The sequence below is a fragment of the Chiloscyllium punctatum genome, chromosome 7 (genome assembly GCF_047496795.1).
Source record: "Chiloscyllium punctatum isolate Juve2018m chromosome 7, sChiPun1.3, whole genome shotgun sequence".
NCBI lineage: Eukaryota > Metazoa > Chordata > Chondrichthyes > Orectolobiformes > Hemiscylliidae > Chiloscyllium > Chiloscyllium punctatum.
The window spans coordinates 40,151,772-40,174,743 of record NC_092745.1 but is presented as its reverse complement, the minus strand read 5'-3'; the positions used below and the strand labels follow the sequence as shown (position 1 = coordinate 40,174,743).

Here is a 22,972-nt window from a genome sequence, read left to right as displayed (position 1 = left end):
CAAACCAGTCCTCAGTGAGAATGGGCCAACAGCACAGAACAGCACAGAACTGTCCTTCATTTGATAAGAATCTGTCCATCTTCTTGAGAGAGGCCAAACCCTGGTTGACGTGGAAATAGGGCCTTCCTCCAGGAGAAGACAGGGGTCACGGGTTAACATCCATTAGTGGGGCAGAGCAGGGGGAGATTTATCGTGCATTCAACTATCACCACCTAGGACACTGTCAGAAAGAGAGAGAAGCGAGACAGAGAGAGAGAGATGGAGGGAGAAAGAGGTTGTATGTGTGTGTGAGAGAGAGAGAGAAAGAAAGTGAGAGAGAGAGAGATAGAGGGACGAGCATCTGATACGGTGTAAGGTATGTGAGTGGACCAAGAGAGAGGTAGAGGGAGGTAGAAATGGTGAGGTTGAGGGATAGAGCGAGAAATAAGATGCAAGACAGTGTGACTGAAAGGGATGGAGACAGACAAAGAGACAAGTAGAGAGAGAGAGAAAGAGACAGGATGGGTGTGAGACCAAGCATGAAGAGAGTTGAGAGGGAGGGTAGGGTTGAGTGAGAGAGAAAGAGAGAGAGAGAGAGAGAGACATGAGAATGGGTAGATTTAGAATGACAGAGAGAGAGAGGGAGAGAGACTGTAAATTGGGAGGTAGAGAGGGAAGGAGAGAGAAAGAGGGAGGAATAGAGTGTGACAAATAACAATTGGAGGCTTTTAATTGAAGTGAGAGAGGGAGCGAGTAATAGAGACAGTGAGAGATGGAGAAACAGATGATGAGACGGAGAGAGAAAGCATCACTGAGTTGGAGAGAGTGACGATGAGACAAAGTGAGAGAGAGAGAGAAGGAGAGAACATGAAAGAGATTAACAGTGGGAGAGACAGAAACAGGTAGAGAGAATGAAGTGGCAGATGTGGGTCAAAGAGAGAGAGGGACAAGTCTTGGTCACCACTTTATGGGAAGAATGTGATTGTACTTGAAAGGGCGTAGAGATTTCCCAGGATGCTGCCTGACTGTGAGCTTTGAGAAAAGATTGGAAAGGTTAGGGTTGTTTTCCTTGGAGCAGTGAAGGCTTAAAAGGGACCTGATAGAGAGGGATAAGATTATTCAGGTGGGTAGGATGGCACTTTTTATATGATTCAAGGACTTAATAACCTGGAACAGAGATTGAAGGTAACACAGACATGGACACATAGAAATTTGTGGCAGCAGTAGGCCATTCGGCCCTTTGAGTCTGCTCTGTCATTCAGTATGATCATGGCTGTATCAATTTTTGAATGTCATAATTTCTTCGAGGGTCGGTGTGGGCTTGTCGGGCCAAATGGCCTGTTTCCACACTGTAGGCATTCTATGATCTATGGCTGATCCTCTCTCTCAAAGCCATATTCCTGCCTTCTCCCCATTCTTTTCAAGCTGTTTAAATGCAAAACAATTATCTCTCGCTTTTTCTTGAATATGTTCAGTTCCTTTCTGCCAGTCTTCAGTGGTAGAGAATTCCACAGGTTGACCACCCTCTGAGTGAAGAAATGTTTACTCATCTCAGTCCGAAATGGTCTACCCGCAATCCCCCTGAGATGGTGACCCCTGGTTCCAGACTCCCCATCCAGGGGAAACCTCCTCCCTGCCCTATCCTGTTACAATTTTATATGTTCCAATCACATCCCCTCATCCTTCTGAACACGAGTGAGTGCATGGCCAGGTGAGTTGGAGAGTTGGAGAGTGAGAGGAGAGTTGAGGAGAAATGTTTTCACCCAGAGGGTGGTGGGAATCTCGAGCTCACTGCCTGAAAGGCTGGTTGAGTCACAAACTCTCATGACATTGGAGCAGTACTTAGATATTCCCTTGTGTTGCTGTAGGCGCCAGGGTAATGGGCCAAGAGCTGGAGAATGGAATTAGTGTCATCAGATCGCTGTTTACCAGCACAGACACAATTGGCCAAATGGCCTCATTCAGTGCTGTTCACATCAATGACTCTCTCAGACAGAGAGAGCGCGAGAGAGAGAGAGAGAAAGAGTGAAGAGGAAGTGTGGGGGGCTGATGTGGCTCTATGCCTGATGCTATTTACATATTGAGGAACACCCAGTCAGACTCTCACAGGCTGCAGCTTTATAAAGCAGAGCCCTGTGAAGGGAGAGTTTATCAGGAACCAGGCACAGGGACAGGAGCACACACCATGATTTCACACATCCAGCTGATCTGGCCCCTGGCATTCTGTGTCGCAGGTACAAATCTCTCTCTTTCCACCTTGAATCTTTAGCTGCTCTCCATTTCACTCCAATTCCACTGACTTGTGATTGAAGGGAAAATGTTAAAACCAGAGGAATGCTCAGTGTCTCCAACAATCTCTCATTTGACAGGCTCTTTCTGTGACAGTTCTGACTTCACTGTGTTTCTCTTTGACCCCTCAGGTATCAATGGGGACATCATCATGACCCAGTCTCCCCCAGTGCTGTCAGTGGGACTGGGCCAGACCGCAACACTCACCTGTACGGCCAGTCAAAGCATTAGCAGCGACCTTGCTTGGTACCAGCAGCGAGAAGGTCAGAAACCCTCTGTTCTGATCATCAATGCAGCAACTCGATTCACAGGAGTCTCCGATCGATTCACCGGCAGTGGATCAGGGACCAGTTACACCCTGACAATCAGCAACGTTCAGAATGAAGATGTCGCTGACTATTACTGTATGCAGGAATACAGCTACCCTCGACACAGTGGCACAGAGCTGTACAAAAACCTCAATACATAAAGCACTACCTCCTGTACTGACACATCCATGGTTATATAAAATGCATAATAATGGACACACATTCCCACCGCCTGAACTGATATAACCCACAGTTAGATCTAAATGAAACTGAACAAATTACCCCATGCTAAGATTGTCACTGTCCACGACACACTCCAGTCCCTGTGGTGTCTCAACGCTAACTGAAGGCCTCAAGTTTCCTTCTTACACTCCATGGCCACATGTGAAGTGCAGCTGCAAGATTTAACATCGAAAAATAAATTTTACAAACCTCCCGAGCCCAGCTCTAAACAACCCAGAGAGACAGAGAGAGAAAGACACATGAATGATGGAGAGACAGAGAGGGGTAGGGAGACGGTGAGAGTAAGTGATTGACAGCCAGAGACAGAGAGAGGTTGACAGTGATAAGAGGGAAGCAGAGAGCAGACGTTTTTGTACAGCCTCTGCACTGGGAGCTCTCACTGTGGTACACGTTCGGTCCAGGAACCAAGCTCAGACTGAGTAAGTAAACCTCAATCCTCCGTTATTAACCCTGTCAATACTGAAACACACTTTCGAAAATACAGTTGCTGAATTGTTGAAGGTGTAAGTGGGAAGCTGCAGTGAATGAAATGGTTGATTGAGGAGCACTGTGTCTAACAGCGTGTCCAGCTGTATTTCTTTAGTTCCATTACCCCCTTTAAACAGCAAGATATAAGTCAGTCTGTTTTACTCACCGTGTGGAGGAGCTCTGTCCATTTGCAGCCTGTGGTCCCATTCCTGCAGCATGGAGTGAAATCAGTGAGTAACCTCCTGACAGTCTCAGTGTGACAGACACGGGCAGAGTTTGATGTGAGCTCTGGCTCCCTGTCCCAGTCTCTGATCTCACTGACCTCAGCAGCAGCAGCAGCAGCAGCAGCAGCAGCAGCACAGTGAGACACCGAGCTCCCACCTCCCCAGCTTTAACTCTGCTCAATCACACAATCATAGAACTGTTACAGTGCACACGGAGGCCATTCTGCCTATCCTGCCTATACTGGCTCTCTGAATGAGCAATTCACTGAGTGTCATTCTCCTGCCTTCTCCCTGTCACCCTGCACATTGTTCCTTTTCAAATAACAGTCTTATTCCCTTCAGAATGTTTCAATTGAAGCTGCCTCCACCACATTCTCAGGCAGTGCATTCCATACTCGAACCACTCACTGGCTGAACATGTTTTTCCTTATTTGACTTTTGCTTCTTTTACCAATCACTTCCAATCTGTGGCCTCTCGCTCTCAATCCTTTCAAGAGTGGGAACATTTTTTCCCCGTTTGCTCTGATCAAACGCGTCCTGATTTTGAATTCCTCGAACAAATCCCCTCCCAGCCATCTCTTCTCCAGTCTATCACATAACTGAGGTTTCTCATTCTTGGAACAATCTTTGGGAGTGTTTTCTACCCTCTCTACAAAACATTGACATCCTCCTGAATTATTTACATTATCTCACCCCATCAGGATTTCACAGACCTCTATCTGGTCACCCCTAGCTTCCTGCACTTCAGGGTCCAGCCTCTCATAGTCATTGAGTTGTGTGGCACTGAAATAGACCCTTCGGTCCAATTAGTCTGCGCCGACCAGATATCCTAAACTGATTGAGTCCCCTTTGCCAGTATTTGGCCCATATCCCTCAAAATGCTTCGTAGTCATGTGTACATCCAAATGTCTTTTAAATGCTGTAATTGTATGCGCCACATTCACTTCCTCTGGCAGCTTGTTCTATATATGCACCGCCTCTGCATGAAAATGTTACTCCTCGGATCCCTTTTGAATCTTCCGCTCTCCTCTTAAACCTGTGCCTCCAGATGTGGACTCGTCCGTCTTAGGGAAAAGACCTTAGCTGTTTACCAAATCTGTGCCCCTCATGGTTTTTAAAATCTCTGTAAGGTCACCTCTGAGCCTCAGACTATTCAGTCTCTCCCTCTTGCTCAAACCCTCCACTCCTGGCAAAATCCTTGTAAATATGTTCTGCACCTTTTCCTGTTTAATAACATCCTTCCTGTGCATCCGAACTGCTAGGACTCTGTTCGACAGCACTCCCCAGGGTCCTACTATTAATCCCCAGAGCCCTACCATTAATCCCCAGGGCCCTACCATTAATCCCCAGGCCCTACCATTAATCCCCAGGGTCCTACCATTAATCCCCAGGGTCCTACCATTAATCCCCAGGGCCCTACCATGAATCCCCAGGCCCTACCATTAATCCCCAGGCCCTACCATTGTCTGTGTAGGTCCTGCCTTTCCAAAATGCAACATCTTGCACTTATCTAAATTGAACACCATTTGTCACTCCTCAGCCATTGGGCGAACTGATCAAGGTCCTGCTCTACTGTGAGATAATCTTCTTCATTATCCACTTCACCACCAATTTTGATGTAATCTGCAAACTTACTAAACTTACCTACTATATTCACATCAAGATCATTTATTTAAATCAGGAAAATAGTAGACCCAACACTGATATTTATGACACATCGCTGGTCACAGACTTCCAGTCCAAAAAGCAGCCCTCTACCACCACCCTTTGTCTCCTACCTCAAGTCATTTTTTTATCCAAATGACGAGCTCACCCTGGAACTCATGTGACCTAACCTTCCTACTCAGTCCAGCATGGCTAACCTTGTCAAATGCTTTGTTAAAATCCAGGTGGACAATGTCAATTGCTCTGCCTTCATCAATCTTCTTTGTTTCCTCTTCAGAAAAACTCAATCAAGTTAGTGAGAAAGGATTTCCAATCCACAAAATCACATTGACTATCCCTTTATGAACTCGAGTTTCCTCCCGCAGTCCAAAGATGTCTAGGTTAGATGGATTGGTCATGCTAAATTGCCCAAAGTGTACAGGAATGTGCAGGCTAAGTGAATTAGCCATCTTTAAGGGGACCTATTCACTCCCTAGTTACACTTTCGCCCTTTTCTTATTTACAATATTTCGACCCCCTCTGTCTCAAAACAGCCAGGAATTGAGTGTCATTCCACGAATATACCTCGACTGTCCCTGAACTTCGAGTTTATTATTCACTTCAGGACTTTGCTGCAACCTTTAACCCCAGTTCATTCACTCTGATGTGTTCTTACCCAACGGAAGTCTGTGTTTTCCCAAGTGAATCATTTCGAAACTGGATTCCTTTTCCATGGTCACCCTCAACCTTATGATACAATGATCACTCTTCCCTTAATGTCCTCTCACTGACACTTGGTTTACTTGCGCCTCCTCACTCCCAAGATCCAGGTGTAACAGAGCCTCCTTCCTCATTGGACTGGAAACACACGGCTGGAGAAAGTTCACCAGAGCACCCTCTCACAACACTGGACCCTCTCTGCCCTTCACAATGATACTATCCCAGTCTATGATGATAATTAAAGCTCTTCCCCTCCCCAACCCCACCGCCACCCCCCTCCCCAGCCACCCCATTTATAACAACTCTCTGTCGTGATTTGACAGACCCTGTAAATTCCTGCACATTTGTTCTTCTACTTTCCACTTGATGGTGATCTTTGGACTCCACTGAGGATTCTGTGAACCTTGGTGTTTCTCTCTGATATTCCCCCCTGGCTCCCACAGCCCTACCAAGTCAGTTTAAACTCTCTCCAACAGCAGCAACAAATCACCCCATAAGGAACTCAGTCCCAGCTCTATTCAGGAGCATCCCATTCAGTCTGTAACAGGTAACATCTCGCCCACAGCCAGTCCCAATGCCCTAAGAATCTAAAGCCCTCCCTGCTAGACTCTCTTTCCAGCCTCTTATTCATCCGTCTTATCTTCCTGTTTCTATTCTCACTTATTTGGGACACTGGGAATAATGTGCACATGCCTACATTTCAGCTCCTGCTCTGAACTCCCTCCCAAAGTCACTAAATTCTGACTGCAGGACCACATCCCTTTTCTCCCTCTGTCACTGGGACCGATGTGGACCCCGACTGCTGCCTGTTCCCCCTCTCCCCTCAGGGTGCTCTGCAGCCGCTCAGTGATATCCTTGACCCTGGCACCAGGGAGACAACACACCATCCTGGATTCCCATCTGCAGCTGCAGAAATACTTATCGATTGCACTCACTCTCGAATCTCCTCTCACTATCGCTCTTCCGGTCTTCCTTGTGCCCCCCTATACAGCTGAGCCCTCCCCATGGTGCCATGGACTTGGATCTGGTTGCACTCCCCAGATGAACCATCATTCTCATCAGGATTCTGAACTGAATCCTGGTTGGCGCGTGGGATGCACTCGGGGATTCCTGTACTAGCTGCCTGGTCCTTTTGGAATGTCTGCTGCTCCCCCATTCCCTCTCTCCCTGCATACTCTGAAGCTGCAGAGTGACCACATCTAGAAACATGCTCTCCACGGAGCTCTCAGCCTTACGGGCTCTCCGCACTGACACCAGCTGCTGCTCAAGCTCCGAAACCCGGAGCTCCAACTGCTGTCACTGACCACACTTCCTACACTCATGGTATTCCAGGAGCTGGGAAGTATCCTATAATTCCCACATAGGTGCAAATTCTCTCCACCCTTTGGTCATCTCTTGGCAAAGTTCTGATGATAAACAGGTCCAGCAGGGCTCACAGTCCAGTGGGTTCAGTGTTCCAGGGTTTTGGGGAAACTCTCCAGAAGACTTTATGAAATAGGAGCAGATTTCAGCCATTCAGCCCATTGAATCTGCTCTGCCATTTGATCTTGGCAGATATGCCTCTCACCCCCATTCTCCTTCCTACTCCACAGGAATGCTCAATCCCCTTAATAATCATAAACCTGTCTATCTCTGTCTTAAATACACTCAATGACTTGTCCTCCACTGCCCTCTGTAGCAATAAGTTCCACATATTCACCACCCTCTGGCTGAAGAAATTCCTCCTCATCTCAGCTCAAAAGGGTCGGCCCTTCAATCTGAGGCTGTGCCTTGGTTACCTACTCTCTCCTCTTTTCGGAAACATCTCCGCATACACTCTTTCCAGGCTGATCAGTATTCCGTAAATTTCAATAAGGTCCATCCTCATCCTTCTAAACTCCATTGAGTACAGACCCAGAGTCCTCAACCACGCCTCATATGACAAGCCCTTCATCCCCAGGATCATTCTTGTAAATCCCTCCAATGCCAGCACATTATTTCTTCGAACATGGGTCCCAAATCTGCTCACAATATTCCAAATGCAGTCTGACCAGAACGTTACACGGCTTCAGCAGTACATCTCTGCTCTTGTATTCTGGCCCTATTGAAACGAATGCTAGCATTTCATTTACCTTCCCAAGCACAAACTGAACCTGCCTGTTCACCTTCAGCGAAACCTGAATGAGCTTGTAATTGTGCTTTAGATTTCCAAAGGCTTTCCTCATTTAGAAAACAGCCTTTGCATCTCTTCTTCCTGCCAACGTGCATAACCTCACATTGTAACACATTGTATTCTATCTGCCACTTCTTTGCCCACTTTCTGAGCCTATCCAGGACCTTTTATAGCCTTCCCACTTCCTCAAAACTACCTGTCCCTCCATCTATCTCATGTCGTCTGCAAACTTTGCAACACTTCTTTCATTCAGGTTGTTAACGCATGACATGAATAGTTATGGTTCCAACATTAACACCTGCAGAACTCTATTGGTCACCAGCTGCCATTTTTCCTCACCCTCTGCTTTATATCAACCTACCAGTCCTCAGTCCATGCCAGTACCTTGCCCCTAACTCTATGGGCTTGTACCTTATGTCAAAGGCCTTCTGGAAATCCAAATAGATTACATCTTCAGATTCTTCTTTGTCTGACTGGCTGGGAGCTGTTGCGGCTGAACAGGACATTGGTTCGGCCACTTTTGGAAAACTGTGTGTAGTTCTGGTTGCCCTGCTGTTGTAAAAAAGTTGTGAACCTTAAAATGCTTCAGAAAAGATTTACAAGAATGTTGCCAAGTTTGGAGGTTTTCAGCTACTGGGAGAGTTTGAATAGGATCTAATTTCCCTGGATTGTTTGAGGCTGAGCGGTGACCATTTTGTGGTTTATAGAATCATGAGGGGCATTGAAAGGGTGAGTAGAGAAGGTATTATAATCAGAGTTGGGGAGTCCAGTTCTAGAGGCATAGGTTGAAGGCGACGGGGGAAAGATTTGAAAGGGGCTGAAGGGGCAACTTTTTCACGTGGTGGGTGGTGTGTGTATAGAATGAGCTGCCAGAGGAAGAGGTGGAGGAGGGTATGATTACAACATTTAAGAGGATGGGTACACGAATAGGGAGGGTTTAGAGGGATATGCGCAAAATGCTGGAAAATGGGACTAGCTTAATTGGAGGTTTGTTAAAGGGATATCGAGCTCCATCCCACTTTCCAGCTCTTGCTCCATTAGACTGCGGTTTCACTGTTTCAAATGAATATCCAAGCGATTTTTTCAATATGATGAGGGTTTCTGCCTCTCCAACCCTTTCAGACAGTGGGTCCCAGATCCCACGAGCCTCTGGCTGAAAACAATTACTCCACAATTCCCCTCGAACTCTGTGTCCAATTAATTTCAATCTCTCCCCATGGTTATCATCCTTTGTGCTGATGGAAATCAGTCCTACCTACCCACTCTATCCAGGCCCCTCATCATTTTCTACACCTCGATCAAATCTCCCATCAGCCTCCTTGTTCCAAAGAATACAATCCCAGCCAAACCAATCATTCCTCAAAGCGAAAACTCCCCATTTTTTGACAAAATCCTCCTCTGTCCCCATCACAAGTGGGATCACATCCTTCCTGTAATGTGGTGACCAGAACCGTACACTGTTCTCTCACTGTGTTCTAACTGGGGTTTTATACAGTTCCAGCATAAACAAACTCCTTGATTTCACTGTCAACAAATAATGAGATAAGGGAGGCAATGGTCTAAGATATAATTACTGAACTCTTAATCCAGAGGTCTAGAAAATGTTCTGTGAACCAGGGTTAGAACCCTGCCACAGCTGATGGTGGAATGTGAATTCAATAAAAAAAATCTGGAATTAAGAGTCTAATGATGACCATCGTTGATTGTCAGGAAAAAGCCATCTGATTTACTAATGACCTTTAGGGAACGAAACGGTCATCGTTACCATGTGACCCCAGACCCACAGCAATGTGATTGACTCTAAACTGCCCTCTGGGCGATGAGGGATGGGCAATAAATGCTGCCGATCCAGCAATGCCCTCATTCCATCAAGGGAAAAAGAAAAACAGTTTCTCCCATGTGTCTTCTTAACCACCTTACTGACCCGCATTCATTAATCACCATGGCCACATCTCCACCATTCAATATGATCATGGCCAATCATCCAACATAGTCTCCGTTCCTGTTTTCTCCCCACATTCTTTGATCGTTGAAATATATCTAACTCCTTCTTGAACACATACTGCATCTAATTCCCTCATGCTGGAAAAATGGATGAGAATTATTGGGTTGTTGTTTTTTTACCAATGTTGACACAATGGGCTGATGGGCCTTTTGGGTCTCTCTGACCCTATGACTCTATTATATTATGAATAACTGGGTACCACGGACTGGCCCCTGTGGCACCCCAACTGGTAACTACCCCAATCCTCTTGTTCGGTAGGATTTTCCTGATTCACTTGGACATATGTCATCCTTACAGCTCTTTGCCTTCCTCAGGTCCTGTTCAATTTTAATCCTGCATTTTCTATCCTCCTCTCAGCTTTCTGCAGGTTTGAACTCCAGATAATCAACATCACCTTCCCTCTTTGGTCTTCCCTACACTGGTTGCCTTTTGACATCCCAGGCTAAGAGTTTCGATTTGGGTTTCCCACCCTTACTCTTTGTGGGAACAGATTCTGAATGATCTCTGTCTTGTCACTTGAGGGCTCCCACTGCCCTGACAATGATTTCCCATCAAGTCACTGGTTCCAGTCCACTTTTACTAAATTACCGAAACATTCAGTAAAATAAAACCTTTTACACTTGCTCCATGGTTCTCCATTTCCATCCCTAATTTCAATCTCACTGAGTTCTGATCACTGTCACTGAAATGATCGCCATCTTCTAGTTCTCCCAGCTGCCCACATTCATTCCCCAAACGACGGTCCAAAACTTTCCCTTCTTTTTCACCATCACCTTCTCAGGGGCAATTGGGGACGAGCATTAAATTCTGCTCCTGCCAGTGACACTCATTTCCCAAGAATCAATTTTAAAAATGTAAATTCTTTTGTGTGGTTTATTAGGTATTGGAGACAAATATTCAAACATTTTATCAGTGAATATTCTGAGAATTAAAATCCCTTTGAATGGCAGGGATTAAAATTGTTTCTCTCTTAAAATTGTTTTTCAGGCCGTGACAACTCTCAGCCTAAGCTGACCCTGCTGCCCCCCTCCCCGGAGCAGGTAGATGCCAAGGGCACTGCCACCCTGGTGTGCCTTGCCAATCACTTCTATCCCGATGAGCTAGAGGTGCAGTGGAAGAAGGATGGTGCAGTCATTTCGGACGGGGTTCAGACCAGCAACTACTTGCGAGCTTCGGACAGCACCTACAGTGTTAGCAGCCTGCTGACCCTCTCTGGGTCTGACTGGGAGTCCAATGCTCGCTTCTCCTGTGCCCTCACCCACGTGACCCTCCCCTCTCCCCTCAGCAAGAGCATCAGGAGATCAGAATGTGTGTAGAGTGTTTGAGACAGTCCACAGAGGAGACACTACTTTAAAAAGAACAGGGCTGAGCTGGCAGGACAAAGGTCATTGTCAGCACTGAATTTCAACTCTCTTCCTTCTCACGACTGGCTCAGAGACACTTCTGAGTTTCAGGAGTAAAGGTAGTTCATTGGGACAGTGTAGATAGAGCTTTACGCTGTGTCAAACTCCATGCTCTCCCAGTTCTGGGACTGTTTGATTGGTACAGGGTTGATTTGTGATACCAAGTAAAATCTCTTGAAGTTGCTGAAGGCTGTCAGCTGTACAAAACAATGTGAACCTTCGAAATGTCTGCTTCAATAAATCAGATATCCTTCCTGCTCAGCAGCCAGTTCCAATTTAAGGTTTTTGTCACGATTTGAAGGGCAGGATTCTCATGTTATTGAGAAAATCTCCACAAGTGTTTTCCTCAAAAGCCATTGTAGCTGTGAATTTATGCAGCTTCCTCTGTCTGGGCTGTTAATTGTAGTCTGTTTTCTGTCAATGTCAGTCTGGAAAAGGGAATAAAGTTGATGAAGATTCAGTTTCTGTCTCTGTTTGCTTTGGAAATGGACCACTCGATTCAGCGGTTTAGCTGCATGTCAGCATGGCATTGTCACAATTGGCTACATGGCCTGTCAATCCATGGTAGATGATATTGACAGCCAATCAGCAATCAGTTTCAAATAATCCAGTTGGTCTGGAATCTGTGGAGGTTCCAAGATTCCAAACAGAATAGAAACTGAAAGCTGTTGGGATTCAATAATTACAATCTGAGGCATTCCGTGTTCACTCTCTGGTCTAAACTCAGGTGCTGGGATCGCACTGTGCACTCTCTGCTGCATGCTGTGTTGTACCTGAAATGATCTGAGGCCAATCACTGACACTGCAGGCTGGGTGTCTCTCTGAATGAGTGTACTACATAATGCTGCCTGTAGGTGTCACTCTGAGTGTGGGTGTGTTATTCAAAGAGACACCTACAGGCAGCTAGGGTTGTGTGCATGTTACTCAGTGCTGCCTGATTCTGTGTGTATGTGTGTGTGTTAACTCAGTGTTGCCTGGAGGTGTGTCTGAGTGATGGATAGAGAATAGGCTTTGTGATGGGGATTGAAGATTAGGCCTTAATCTTCTCAAATCTCAGATGGAGAACAATTTAGCCTGAGATGGCAGCTCATTGAGGTGGACAAAGTTAAAAATCACACAACACCAGATTAGAGTCCAACAGGTTTCTTTGGAAGTACAAGCTTTCGGAGTGCAGCTCCTTCATCAGGTGGCGAGTGGGGCAGGATCATAGGACACAGAATTTGTCATGAAATTGAAATGGCAGCTGAGAAAGGTGAATACTGAGAGTGTGTTCTCAGTAAGGGAGGGATTTCAGAGGCAGTGCACACTGTGCTTCCTAATGTGCTCCCCAATTACAAGGAGCCGGGGTCATTGCAGTTGTAGTTGTCTGCTCAGCCAGTGCTGGCTAGCCATAGTCGTATTTCATGCTCAATTAGCCCTAAACCAGGTGCAGCAATAATACCTTCCAGGGAGGGAGCTGTCTGAGTGAGGGAGGTTGAATTCTTGCAGCCCTGAGAGTGATTGCAGTGGATGAATTAGGTGTGCTACCACCATGAAGGTGTGACCTTCTCTCCCTCTGCCTCAGCTGAGATGACCCTCAGGGTTAAACTCACCACCAGTCATTTCTGTTTGTAATAAGCGAGTCGGGGGAAGGGGAAAGTGAGGTCTGAGGATGCTGGAGATCAGAGTTGAGAGTGTGTTGCTGGGAAACCACAACAGGTGAGGCAGCATCGAGGAGCAGGATAGTCAATATTTTGGGCATAAGCTCTTCATCAGGAATGGAGGGAACGTCAATCTCTCCCAAAGGCAGCACAGGCTGGATCGACGGGGCCACAAGAGTAAGCTTGGGGTGATTAAGGGGACAGAAGGAGGGGGTTGGTTGGCAGGTTGTTATTCAGAGTCAGGTACTAGAGTATCAGTCCTTCTGACGCTCCCCTTTTTATCTGTCAGCCAGGACTCCCTGATTGGAAACGGTTAACAGCTCATCAGGGAACTCATATTATCAGAAAAAATGAAACATTTATTAAACAAGGAGTGCAAGAACTAAACGACACGAGACAAAATGAAAGTGGTTTGAAAGATTTCATGACAGACATCACCAATTTGGCCCAAGTCCACACCGACCCACTGAAGAGAAACTCCCTAAGACTCATTCACCTGCCCTTCCACTCGACATTTCCCCTGACCGACACATTCCTGAACACTGTGACAATTGTAACATGCCCAATTCACCTAACCTGCACATATTTGGATTGTGGGAGGAAACTTGGAGCACATGGAGGAAATCCACACAGACACAGGGGGAGCGTGCAAATTCCACAAAGACCTGGGGCTGGAATCGAACCAGGGTCCCTGGTGCTGTGAGTTAGCCATGATAACCACTGAGCCACCATGCCACAAATTTTAAAAAATGCCCAATGAGTTGAGCTTTTGTTAAGCTCCGTGAGCCTGACGTGATAAAAACTATAAACATGCAACCCTCTGTCAGGGAAGGTAGTACAGTGTGGAAACCTTACAACCTTTAAATATCATAACATTCAAGGATCTGGGATAAGTGCAGGAAATTGGGATGAGAGTGCCTTTAGTGGTAGTTATGTTGGTACAGACTCAATGGGACAAAGGACCTTTTCTGCTCCGTATCAATCTGTGCTCCATGTTGAGAGGGCAGTGCAGGTTAGTGGTGACTAGGTGAGGCAGTTCTGAGATGGCAAACACATGATAAAGGGTCAGAGGAAATGGCTCAAGCTTCAGTGAAGGCCCAAGTAAGTAAGTGCTTGGGAGGAGGACCAAGGCTAATGGAGACAATGTCAATGGAGACTGAGCGAGGGCACAGGATGCTGACTGGCATCTCATTGTATTGTAGTGAGGTAAATGGGGACAAGAGGGGAGCGTGTAGGGAGGGAGTGCAGTTTCAGTTAAAATGTAACCTTTGTCAGCAGCAGCATGACCTTTAGCACCAGGGGGTGTCCCTGACTGTGTCAGGCTCACTGGCTGCTCTCTGTGTAATTCCACACAGCCACCCATGTGGTCACCACGCAAGGTCTTGCTTGTGTCTATACTACCATTTACACCACCGTCTGCACCCACCGTCTGTTCCCACTGTCTGAACCCAGCATCCGCAGCCACTGTCTAGTCCCTCTGTTTGCACCCACCACCTACACCCACTGTCTACACCGCTGTCTGCACCTTCCATCTACACCTCCCATCTTTCTGCTGTTGTACGATTGTATCCAATGATTCCATTGAGATTACTGCACCCGAAGCCTGAATTTTAGAACCGGCAATGATTGTCTTCTAACCCTGACCTACAAAGTCTGTGTTCTACATTGGGCTGAGTAATATTAATTACTGAATGCCATTTGATTTCGGTGATGGCAGGACTGACGTATAAGGAGAGGTTGAGTTGGTGAGGATTGTGTTCACTGGAGTTTAGAAGAATGAAGGAAGGGAATCTTGGAGAAAGCTATAAAATTGGAACAGGATGAGACAAGTTAGATGGAGAAAGGCTATTCCCAATGGTGGGGAAGTCCAGAACCAGGGCACATGGTTTAAGGTTAAGGGGTAAACTCTATAGGACAGAGATGAGGAAAAATGTTTTCACCCAGAGAGTGGTGAGCCTGTAGAATTCTCTGTTACAGAAAGTGGTTGAGGCCAAAACATGATGTTATCAAGAAAGCTCTTGTGGCTCAAGAATCAAGGGATATGGGGTAGAGATGGATTACAGTAATGTGCTCCATGACCAGCTTCAATCATATCGAATGGCATAGCAGGCTGGAGGGGCCAAATGGCCTACTCCTGCTTCTATACTCCATGTTTCCACATCATGTAAAATAGATTGCCAGGTGGAGGGCACTCTGTCAGATGAGTAAGTATCCATTCACAGATTCTACCCACACCACTCCCCTTCCATTTTAATTGGGTCCACTCCCTCTCTTCCTATGTCTTTGTTATCTAACCAGTGACCACACCTCCCCTTCACCACCCCGGCAGGGAGCTGTGCTAATAACCAATCGTTTGTTTTAATTTGCTAACTGAGTGATGTGGATGGGGTTTTCAAAAACAGGAAGAGCTGAATTCTGATCAGCTTTTGTGCTGATTTTTTTGTGTGCTTCCCTCATTATGGGTGACACAGCACTGCTGCCTCACAGAGCCAGGGACACAGGTTCGAGAGTCACACAGCATAGAGATAGGCCCTTCGGCCCACCATGTCAATGCTGACCAACAAACACTCAACTACACTAATCCCATTTACCTGCAGTCATCTGGAGCCGACCATGCCCAGGTATTATAAGTGCTCATCCAAATGTTTTTAAAGGTTGTGTAATTTTCAGTCTGCACCACACTCTCAGGCAGCATATTCCATATATCTACCACACACAGGGTCAAAAAATACTTACAACTTAATCTTATAACCTCTGGTCTTAAATAGGTCTGGGTGAGGAGCGGAGGCTGCAGAACAGTGTGAGAGGTCCGGAGTGGAGAGAGGGAGAACAGTGTGAGGGGAGGAGTGGAGGCTGGAGCAGGAAGACACTTGTGTTCTGGAAAACAGCACAAATAGGGGAGAGATCCAAGAGCTGATCGGAATAGTCTCCATGCTTCCTAACAGTAGCTTTATGGTGGGAAAGAGAATAAATCAGGAGATAATGAGGGCCTGTAACAAAGGCCGCTCATTCATTACAAATGACTGTTATCCTTGTTGATTATTTATAGTCAAATCTTTCTTTTTCATTCATTGACAGGATGAGGGTGTCACTGCCTAGGACAGCATTTATTACCCACCCCTAATTGCCCCAGAGGGCAGTTAATAGTCATCCACATTGCTGTGGGATTGGATTTCCATGTAGGCCAGACCAGGTAAGGATAGCAGTTCCCGTCCCTGAAGGACGTTTATAAACCAGATGGGTTTTCCTGACAATCGACATGGATTAATGGTCATTGTTAGTCTCTTAATTGCAGACTTTTTAATTGAATTTAAATTCCCCCATCTGCCACGGTGGGAATTGAGCCTGTGTCCCCAGAACCATATCTGGGTCTCTGTGCATTAACCTCAGAAGATTAGTATGTAGGTACAGCAAGTCATCAGGAAAGCTCATAGAACATTATGGTGTAGTGTGAGGGGAAACTGAATGCAAGACTTCATTGAAAGAAGCAAGATCCTGAAGGTCCTTGACCAGGTGGATGTGGAAAGTATGTTTCCTCTTGTGGGAGAATCCAGAACCAGGCATCACTGTTTAAAATTAAGGGAGAATCCATTCAAAACAGAGATTCAGAAACATGTTTTTCTCTCAGAGATTGTCAGTCTTTGGAATTCCCCTCCTTAAAAGGCAGTGGATGCAGAATTTAGAATCCATCCAGTGTGGAAACAGACCCTTCAGCCCAACAAGGTCACACAAACCCTCCGAAGAGTAACTAATCCAGACCCATTTCCCGACCCTATATTTACCCTAGGAAGAGGTAGATAGATTCTTGATGACTGAAGGGATGGAACATTATCAGAGAATGTGGAGTTGAGGTTAGAATCAAATCAACCACGATCCTATTGAATGGGGGAGCAGGTTCAAAGGGCCGAGTGGCCTACTTTTGTTCCTTGCCCATATGTTGCCTCACACACCTTCGCAGATTAAGCTGCTTGTGCAATAGGCCTCATCTGCACAGTGTTTTCTCCAGCCTTTCACTGTGAGGTTAAAGATAATGGTCCCATAATCAATCCATTAACTCTATGAGTTGGTTTATTTAAACCAATAAAATAAATTACAAGTCATGAAACAGACATTACAGTAAGCAATAATAGGGAGCACGATGGCTCAGTGGTTAGCACTGCTGCCTCACCAAATCAGGGAACCGCCTCAGGTGGGTCTGTGTGGAGTATGCACATTCTCTCTGTGTCTGTGTGGTCTTTCCCCAGGTGTTCTGGCTTCCTCCCACAGTCTAAAGATCTGCAGGCTGGTAAATTGGCCATGTTAAATTGCCCAGAATGGACAGGGATGCGCAGGCTCTGTGGAGTAGCCATTGGAACAAACAGAGATAGGATAGGGGTCGAGATAAATGACCTTCGGAGGGGCGGTATGGAGTCAATGGGCTGAATGGCCCACCGCCACACTCTAGGGATTCTGTGTTACAAATGCAAGTTCCTTCTTTCCATTCTTGCCCTGAAGCATGTGGTTCTGTCTCATATCCACTCAAGTAATGGCAAGCCTTTGAAGACAGGAGCAGTCTCTAGTCTTTAGGAAAGTACTTCTTCCACTCTGTGTCCTTCATAGCCTTGTAGGCAGCAACAATGAGATCGGGAAATAACCCAAAGCTATAAACTTCTGGACTCTTCATTAAACTGTGGAACCTAAAAAATACAATTAATGTCCAAGTCAATGAAGATATTTCTCAGCAATCCTTAAATGCTGAGTTTTAGTACTCAGCAGGCCCCAGGAGTCAAAATAACTGAGTCGATCATTGCTTTGAATTACTCATAAATGTCACCTTCACATTTCTGGAGGCTTTGATCAAAAAGGTTGCTTACACCTCTCCAAAATACAGCTTAACATCAGCTCAAACTCCCAACCATCCAGCTGAGAGCAGTGCCCTGTAAAACTGGAACCTGGTCTGTGGGAGCACTGTCACCTCTGTCTCAGAAGTTTTGGGGATTCTATTTTGATCATAGAGTCCTTCAGCACTGGAGGCTGTTCAGGGGATGTTCCCCTGACTGATCCCAGGAATGAAAGGGCTGTCCCACGAGGAGCAGTTAAATAGTTTGGGCTTGTACTCACGGGAGTTCAAAAGAATGAGGAGGGATCTGATTGAGGGATAGAAAATGTGAAAGGGGATTGAGAAGGTGGATGTTGAATAGATGCTCCCCCTTGTAGGACAGTCTGGAACAAGAGGTCATCGATATCGAGTGAGAGGAGGTCGGTTCAAAACTGAGCTGAGGAGAAACTACATCTCCCAGAGGGTTGTGAATCTGTGAAAGTCAATGCCCCAGAGTGCAGTGGAGGCAGAATCAATCCACAGGTTCAAGAAAGATTTGTTTCTGATGAAAAGTGAGATAAAGAGCAATGGGGAGCAGGCAGGAGAGTGGAGCTGAGAGCAGGATAAGATCAGCCATGGTCCTGTTAAATGGCAGAGCGGGCTCGAAGGGCTGAATTGCCTCCTCCTGCTCCTAATTCCAATGTTGAACACACAGTCAAGGCTGACACTGCAGAACTGAGGGAGCTGTTGTCTTTCAGTGAGATACAAAACAAGGGTCCTGCCACAATATATCGAACTGTACTATCTCCCCCAGTGACAAGTGCTGGAATTTAAATTCAAATCACAAAACAAGCCTCATTAATGGTGACCACGATAATGATCCCTGATTGCTGTCCAGCCTCAGCCTTACCCAGTCTGGACTTCATGTGACTCCAGCCCCACAGCAATCTGGTTAACTCTTATATGCCTTCTGAGAGGCCACAGCAAGGCCAGCAGTTCAAGGGCAATTAGCCTTGGGTAACAAATAATGATCTATGCCAGTGACACCCAGCTCTCAGAAAACAGAATGCAACAGAGATTGGTGTCAGCCAAAATTGTCAGATCAGACTCTCAATGAGATGGGGAGATGGTTAAAATGATTTCAGCTCAGTACAGAACAGGTCCCCACTTGTTAACACATTGTCACTGACAAAATAAGTGAGAGAAAACAGAAAACTAAAGTTGAGAACAATCAAATGTGGGAATATCAGTGAAAATTCAGGCAACTGAAGGAAGATATGAAGAACTGGAAAGGAAGACAAAAAGGAAGCAAGAGCTACAGAAAGTGATGGAGAAAGAGACCTGCAAGGGGTCACAAGAATAACACAAATGTTTTACATGAAAATTAGAAACTCAAGGGGGCGCCTGTGCAATGTTAGCCCTTTAAAAACAAGCTGGGAATTCCATGAATGAGCCTAAGGGAATGGCCGATATGTACAATAATTGGTTGTGTCAGTCTTCACAGTCAATGAACGGGATAATGCAGCTTCCATTCCAGGGAGGTTAGGAATGAATGGAAGACTGGAATTCACAAAACTTGATACATGCCAGAAAGCAGCATTGGAGAGTGAGCAGCTCTAAAGGCTGACAGATCTCCAGGACCTCAGGGGTTTAAAGGAAGGGGGAGGGGGGAGAAATTTCAGAAGCTTTTCCCATCAGCTTCCAAAGCAGCAACCATTCCTTTAATTTGGAAAGTGTCTTGCTGTAACTCCACGGGTTCAAGAAAGAAGAGAGAGGGAACCGAGGAAATTATATACTGGTCAATCTAACATCTCTTTTGAGGGTTTCATTGGAATCTATCATTAGCAGCAGAAAGAATGAATATATGGAGAATTGGAAATAGCCCACATGGATTTGTGACGGGTAGATTCTGACGAACAAACCAAATGCATTGACCAAAATAGTCGATTGGGCAAAAAGTCTCATCAACATTCAGAAGTACTCGATAATTTCCCACAATACAGTCTGCTGATCAAAGTTAAAACCCATGGTATTGAAAATGAATGTTTGTTTTGGTTATGAGGCTGGTTTTGTGATGTACGACAGAGAAAGAAAGAGACGAGTGGTGTTCCACGAGGAATCTGTGGTGAGGCCTTAACTACTTACTGTATGTATTAATGAGAATCATAGTTCCAAATTGACACAAAGACTGATGGAATAGTAAGCAGTGCAGATGGTCTTTTTAATTAAAACTCACTCTAAGCACATGGGTGTTGCTGTCTACGCCAGAATTTAATACACATTCTGAGTTGTCCTTGTGACTTTTGGAATCATCATACAGTGTAGAAGCAGGACATTCAGCCCATCAAATCCACACCAACCCACCGGACAACATCCCATCTGGACTGACCCCATTCCTGTATTGCAGCATTTGCTGTGGTCAACCCACCCAGCCAACACATCCTTCGAAACTATTTGCAATTTGGCATGGCGAATCAACCGAACCAACACATCTATGGACTGTGTGGAGGAAACCCACACAGACATGGGGAAAATGTGCATCCTCCACACAGACAATTGTTCCACGTGAAATTGAACCCAGGTCCCTAGTGCTGTGAGGTAGCAGCACTAACCACTGAGCCACAATTCTGCCTCTTGCAAGGTGATGGTGAGTTGCCTTCTTGAACCACCGCAGTCCATGTGCTGTAGATAAATCCACAATGCCCTTAGGAAGAGAATTTCAGGATTTTCATCCAGCGACACGAGAGGAACAGAAATATATTTTCAAATCAAGATTCTATGTGGATTGGAGGGGAACTTGTTTTTGGTAGTATTCCGTGTCCTTCTCCATGGAAATGACTGTGGATTTGGAAGGTGCTGTCTCAAGAGACTTGGTGTGAATTCCTGCAGTGCATCTTGTAGATGGTGCACACGGCTGTTACTGAGCATCAGTGGAGGAGGGAGTGTATGTTTATCGATGTGGTGCCAATCAAGCAGGCTGCTTTGTACTGGATGAAATCAAGCTTCTTGATTGTTTTTGGAGCTGCACCCATCCAGGCAAGTGGGAAGTAACCCATCACAGTCCTATCCAAAACTTGACTGATCTTTTCTTAATTCATTTACTGGATTGGGCATCACTTGCGATGTCAGCATTTATTGCCGCGAATCAAGTGGGCTGGCACTGCACTGGGACCAAGGTTTAATTTTACCCTCGGGCAACTGACTGTGTGGAGTTTGCACGTTCTCCCTGTGTCTGCCTGGGTTCCCTCCAGGTGATCTGATTTCCTTCCACAGTCCACAAACGTGCAGGTTAGGTGGAATGTCCATGGGAAATGCAAGGTTATAGCGGAGTGGGTCTGGGTGAGATGATCTTTGGAGAGGCGGTTTGGGCTGAATGGCCTGTTTCCACATTGTAGGGATTCTATGAATTTCTTCACTCAGAGGGTTTAGAATCTTTGGGATACTCATCGATACTTAGGCATTTGAATAAATGCAAGATAGAGATAATACACATGTGGGGAGGCAATGAGTTAATGGTATCATCACTAGATTCTTAATCACAAGAGCCAAGTAATGTTCTGGGGGATCTAGGATCACCGTAGGGCAGCACGGTGGTACAGTGGTTAGCAGTGCTGCCTCACAGCACCAGAATCCCAGGTGACTGCCTTTTATGGAGTTTGCACATTCTCCCTGTGTCTGCATGGGTTTCCTCCGGATGCTCTGGTCTCCTCCCATAATCCAAAGATGTACTGGCTAGGTGAATTGGTCACGCTAAATTGCCCATGGTCAGGTTTGAATATGGGGAATGAGTCTGGGTGGGTTACTCTTCGGAAGGTCGGTGTGGACTTGTTGGGCCAAAGGGCCTGTTTCCATACGATAGGGAATCTAATCTAAATCCTGGCAACGCATGGAGTGGAATTTTAAATTCAAAAAGACTCTGGAGTTAAGAGTCTAATGACGACCATTGTTGGGGAAGAACCCTGTCGGGCCCACTAATGTCCATCAGATTGTTGTCGTTGCCCATACTGACTGACATATGACTCCAGACCCACAGCAACATAGAATCATAAAATCCCAACTGTGTGGAAGAAGGCCAGTCAGCCCATCAAGTACAAGCAGCATCTCACCCAGAACCAGCCCCCTCTCCTAACCCTACACTTCCATGGCCAATCCACCTCACCTGCACATCTCTGGACAGGGAGAGGAAACTGAGGCACCCAGAGGAAACCCATTCAGACACAGGGAGAACATCCAAATTCAACACAGACAGTTGCCTGAAGGTGGAATCAAACCCAGGTCCCGGGCCCTGTGAGGAAATGGTGCCAGCCACTGTGCCACCCATTCCTCATCTCTGATCGAAATGTCTCATCCCTTATTCCCAGACTGGGACTCTGCTTTAGAATCCCCAGGTAGGGCTTTTTCCTTCCAAAATGTACCCTGTCAGGGCCCTGGAGAATTTGAACTGTTTCAAGGAAATCTCATCCCAGCCTTCTGAATTCTAGGGAATCCTGACTCAGTCCCCTCTCTCAATCATTAGACAATCCCTCAGCCCGTCACATGAACTGTGGCTGGGTTTGATCATCTCAGTAAGAGTTTCAAGGGGGGGGAAGGAGAAAGAAAGACTCTTTCTGCTCTGAATCGATGATAAAAACTGAAAAAGCAGGAAAATATTGTCACTAAGTATTGTTAACATACTCTTACTTTTCATCAAAGTGCTGGGTGAGGTTTCTTATTAATTTCAGGAGGTCACTGGTGATGTGCTTATGTTCCTTATTCTTGCCTTGTCCCTTATTCATGTCATTGAGGAGAACGGAGTCAACCAAGAAGGAAATGAACAGCAGAGTTTGTTTTCTCTGTTGATTAAATTCACCTTGCTTGCTCCTCTGAGCACCTGAAGAAAGGGCGGCGCTCTGAAAGATTATGTTTCGGACTATAATCTGGTGTCTATGATTTTTGACCTTGTCCTCTGATCACGTTCAGGTTATTCCGACGGGCACTGCATGTTCTTGCTTCTCCAGGCCAGGAGGTGGCGATCTTGATAATGGATTTCACAATGGTCTCCATCAGAGAGGACTGACAAATCAGGGACAGGAATCAGAGATTACAAGCTCCTCAGTCCC

At 46.0% G+C, this 22,972-nt stretch overlaps 1 long non-coding RNA gene and 1 gene segment (V, D, J or C); both read left to right on the top strand.

Moving 5' to 3' along the window:
- The first annotated feature begins 2,419 nt into the window (after positions 1–2,419).
- On the top strand, positions 2,420–2,737 carry LOC140479344 (immunoglobulin kappa variable 3-15-like). The segment is given in 1 exon segment: positions 2,420–2,737. A coding segment is annotated over 1 exon segment (318 nt).
- Positions 2,738–3,206: 469 nt separating this feature from the next.
- LOC140479452 (uncharacterized) overlaps positions 3,207–22,972 on the top strand; it is an 841,377-nt gene continuing 821,611 nt past the window's right edge. Inside the window, exon 1 of the long non-coding RNA XR_011961044.1 lies at positions 3,207–3,238. This is a non-coding gene — a long non-coding RNA (uncharacterized lncRNA). The remainder of the gene's footprint in view (positions 3,239–22,972) is intronic.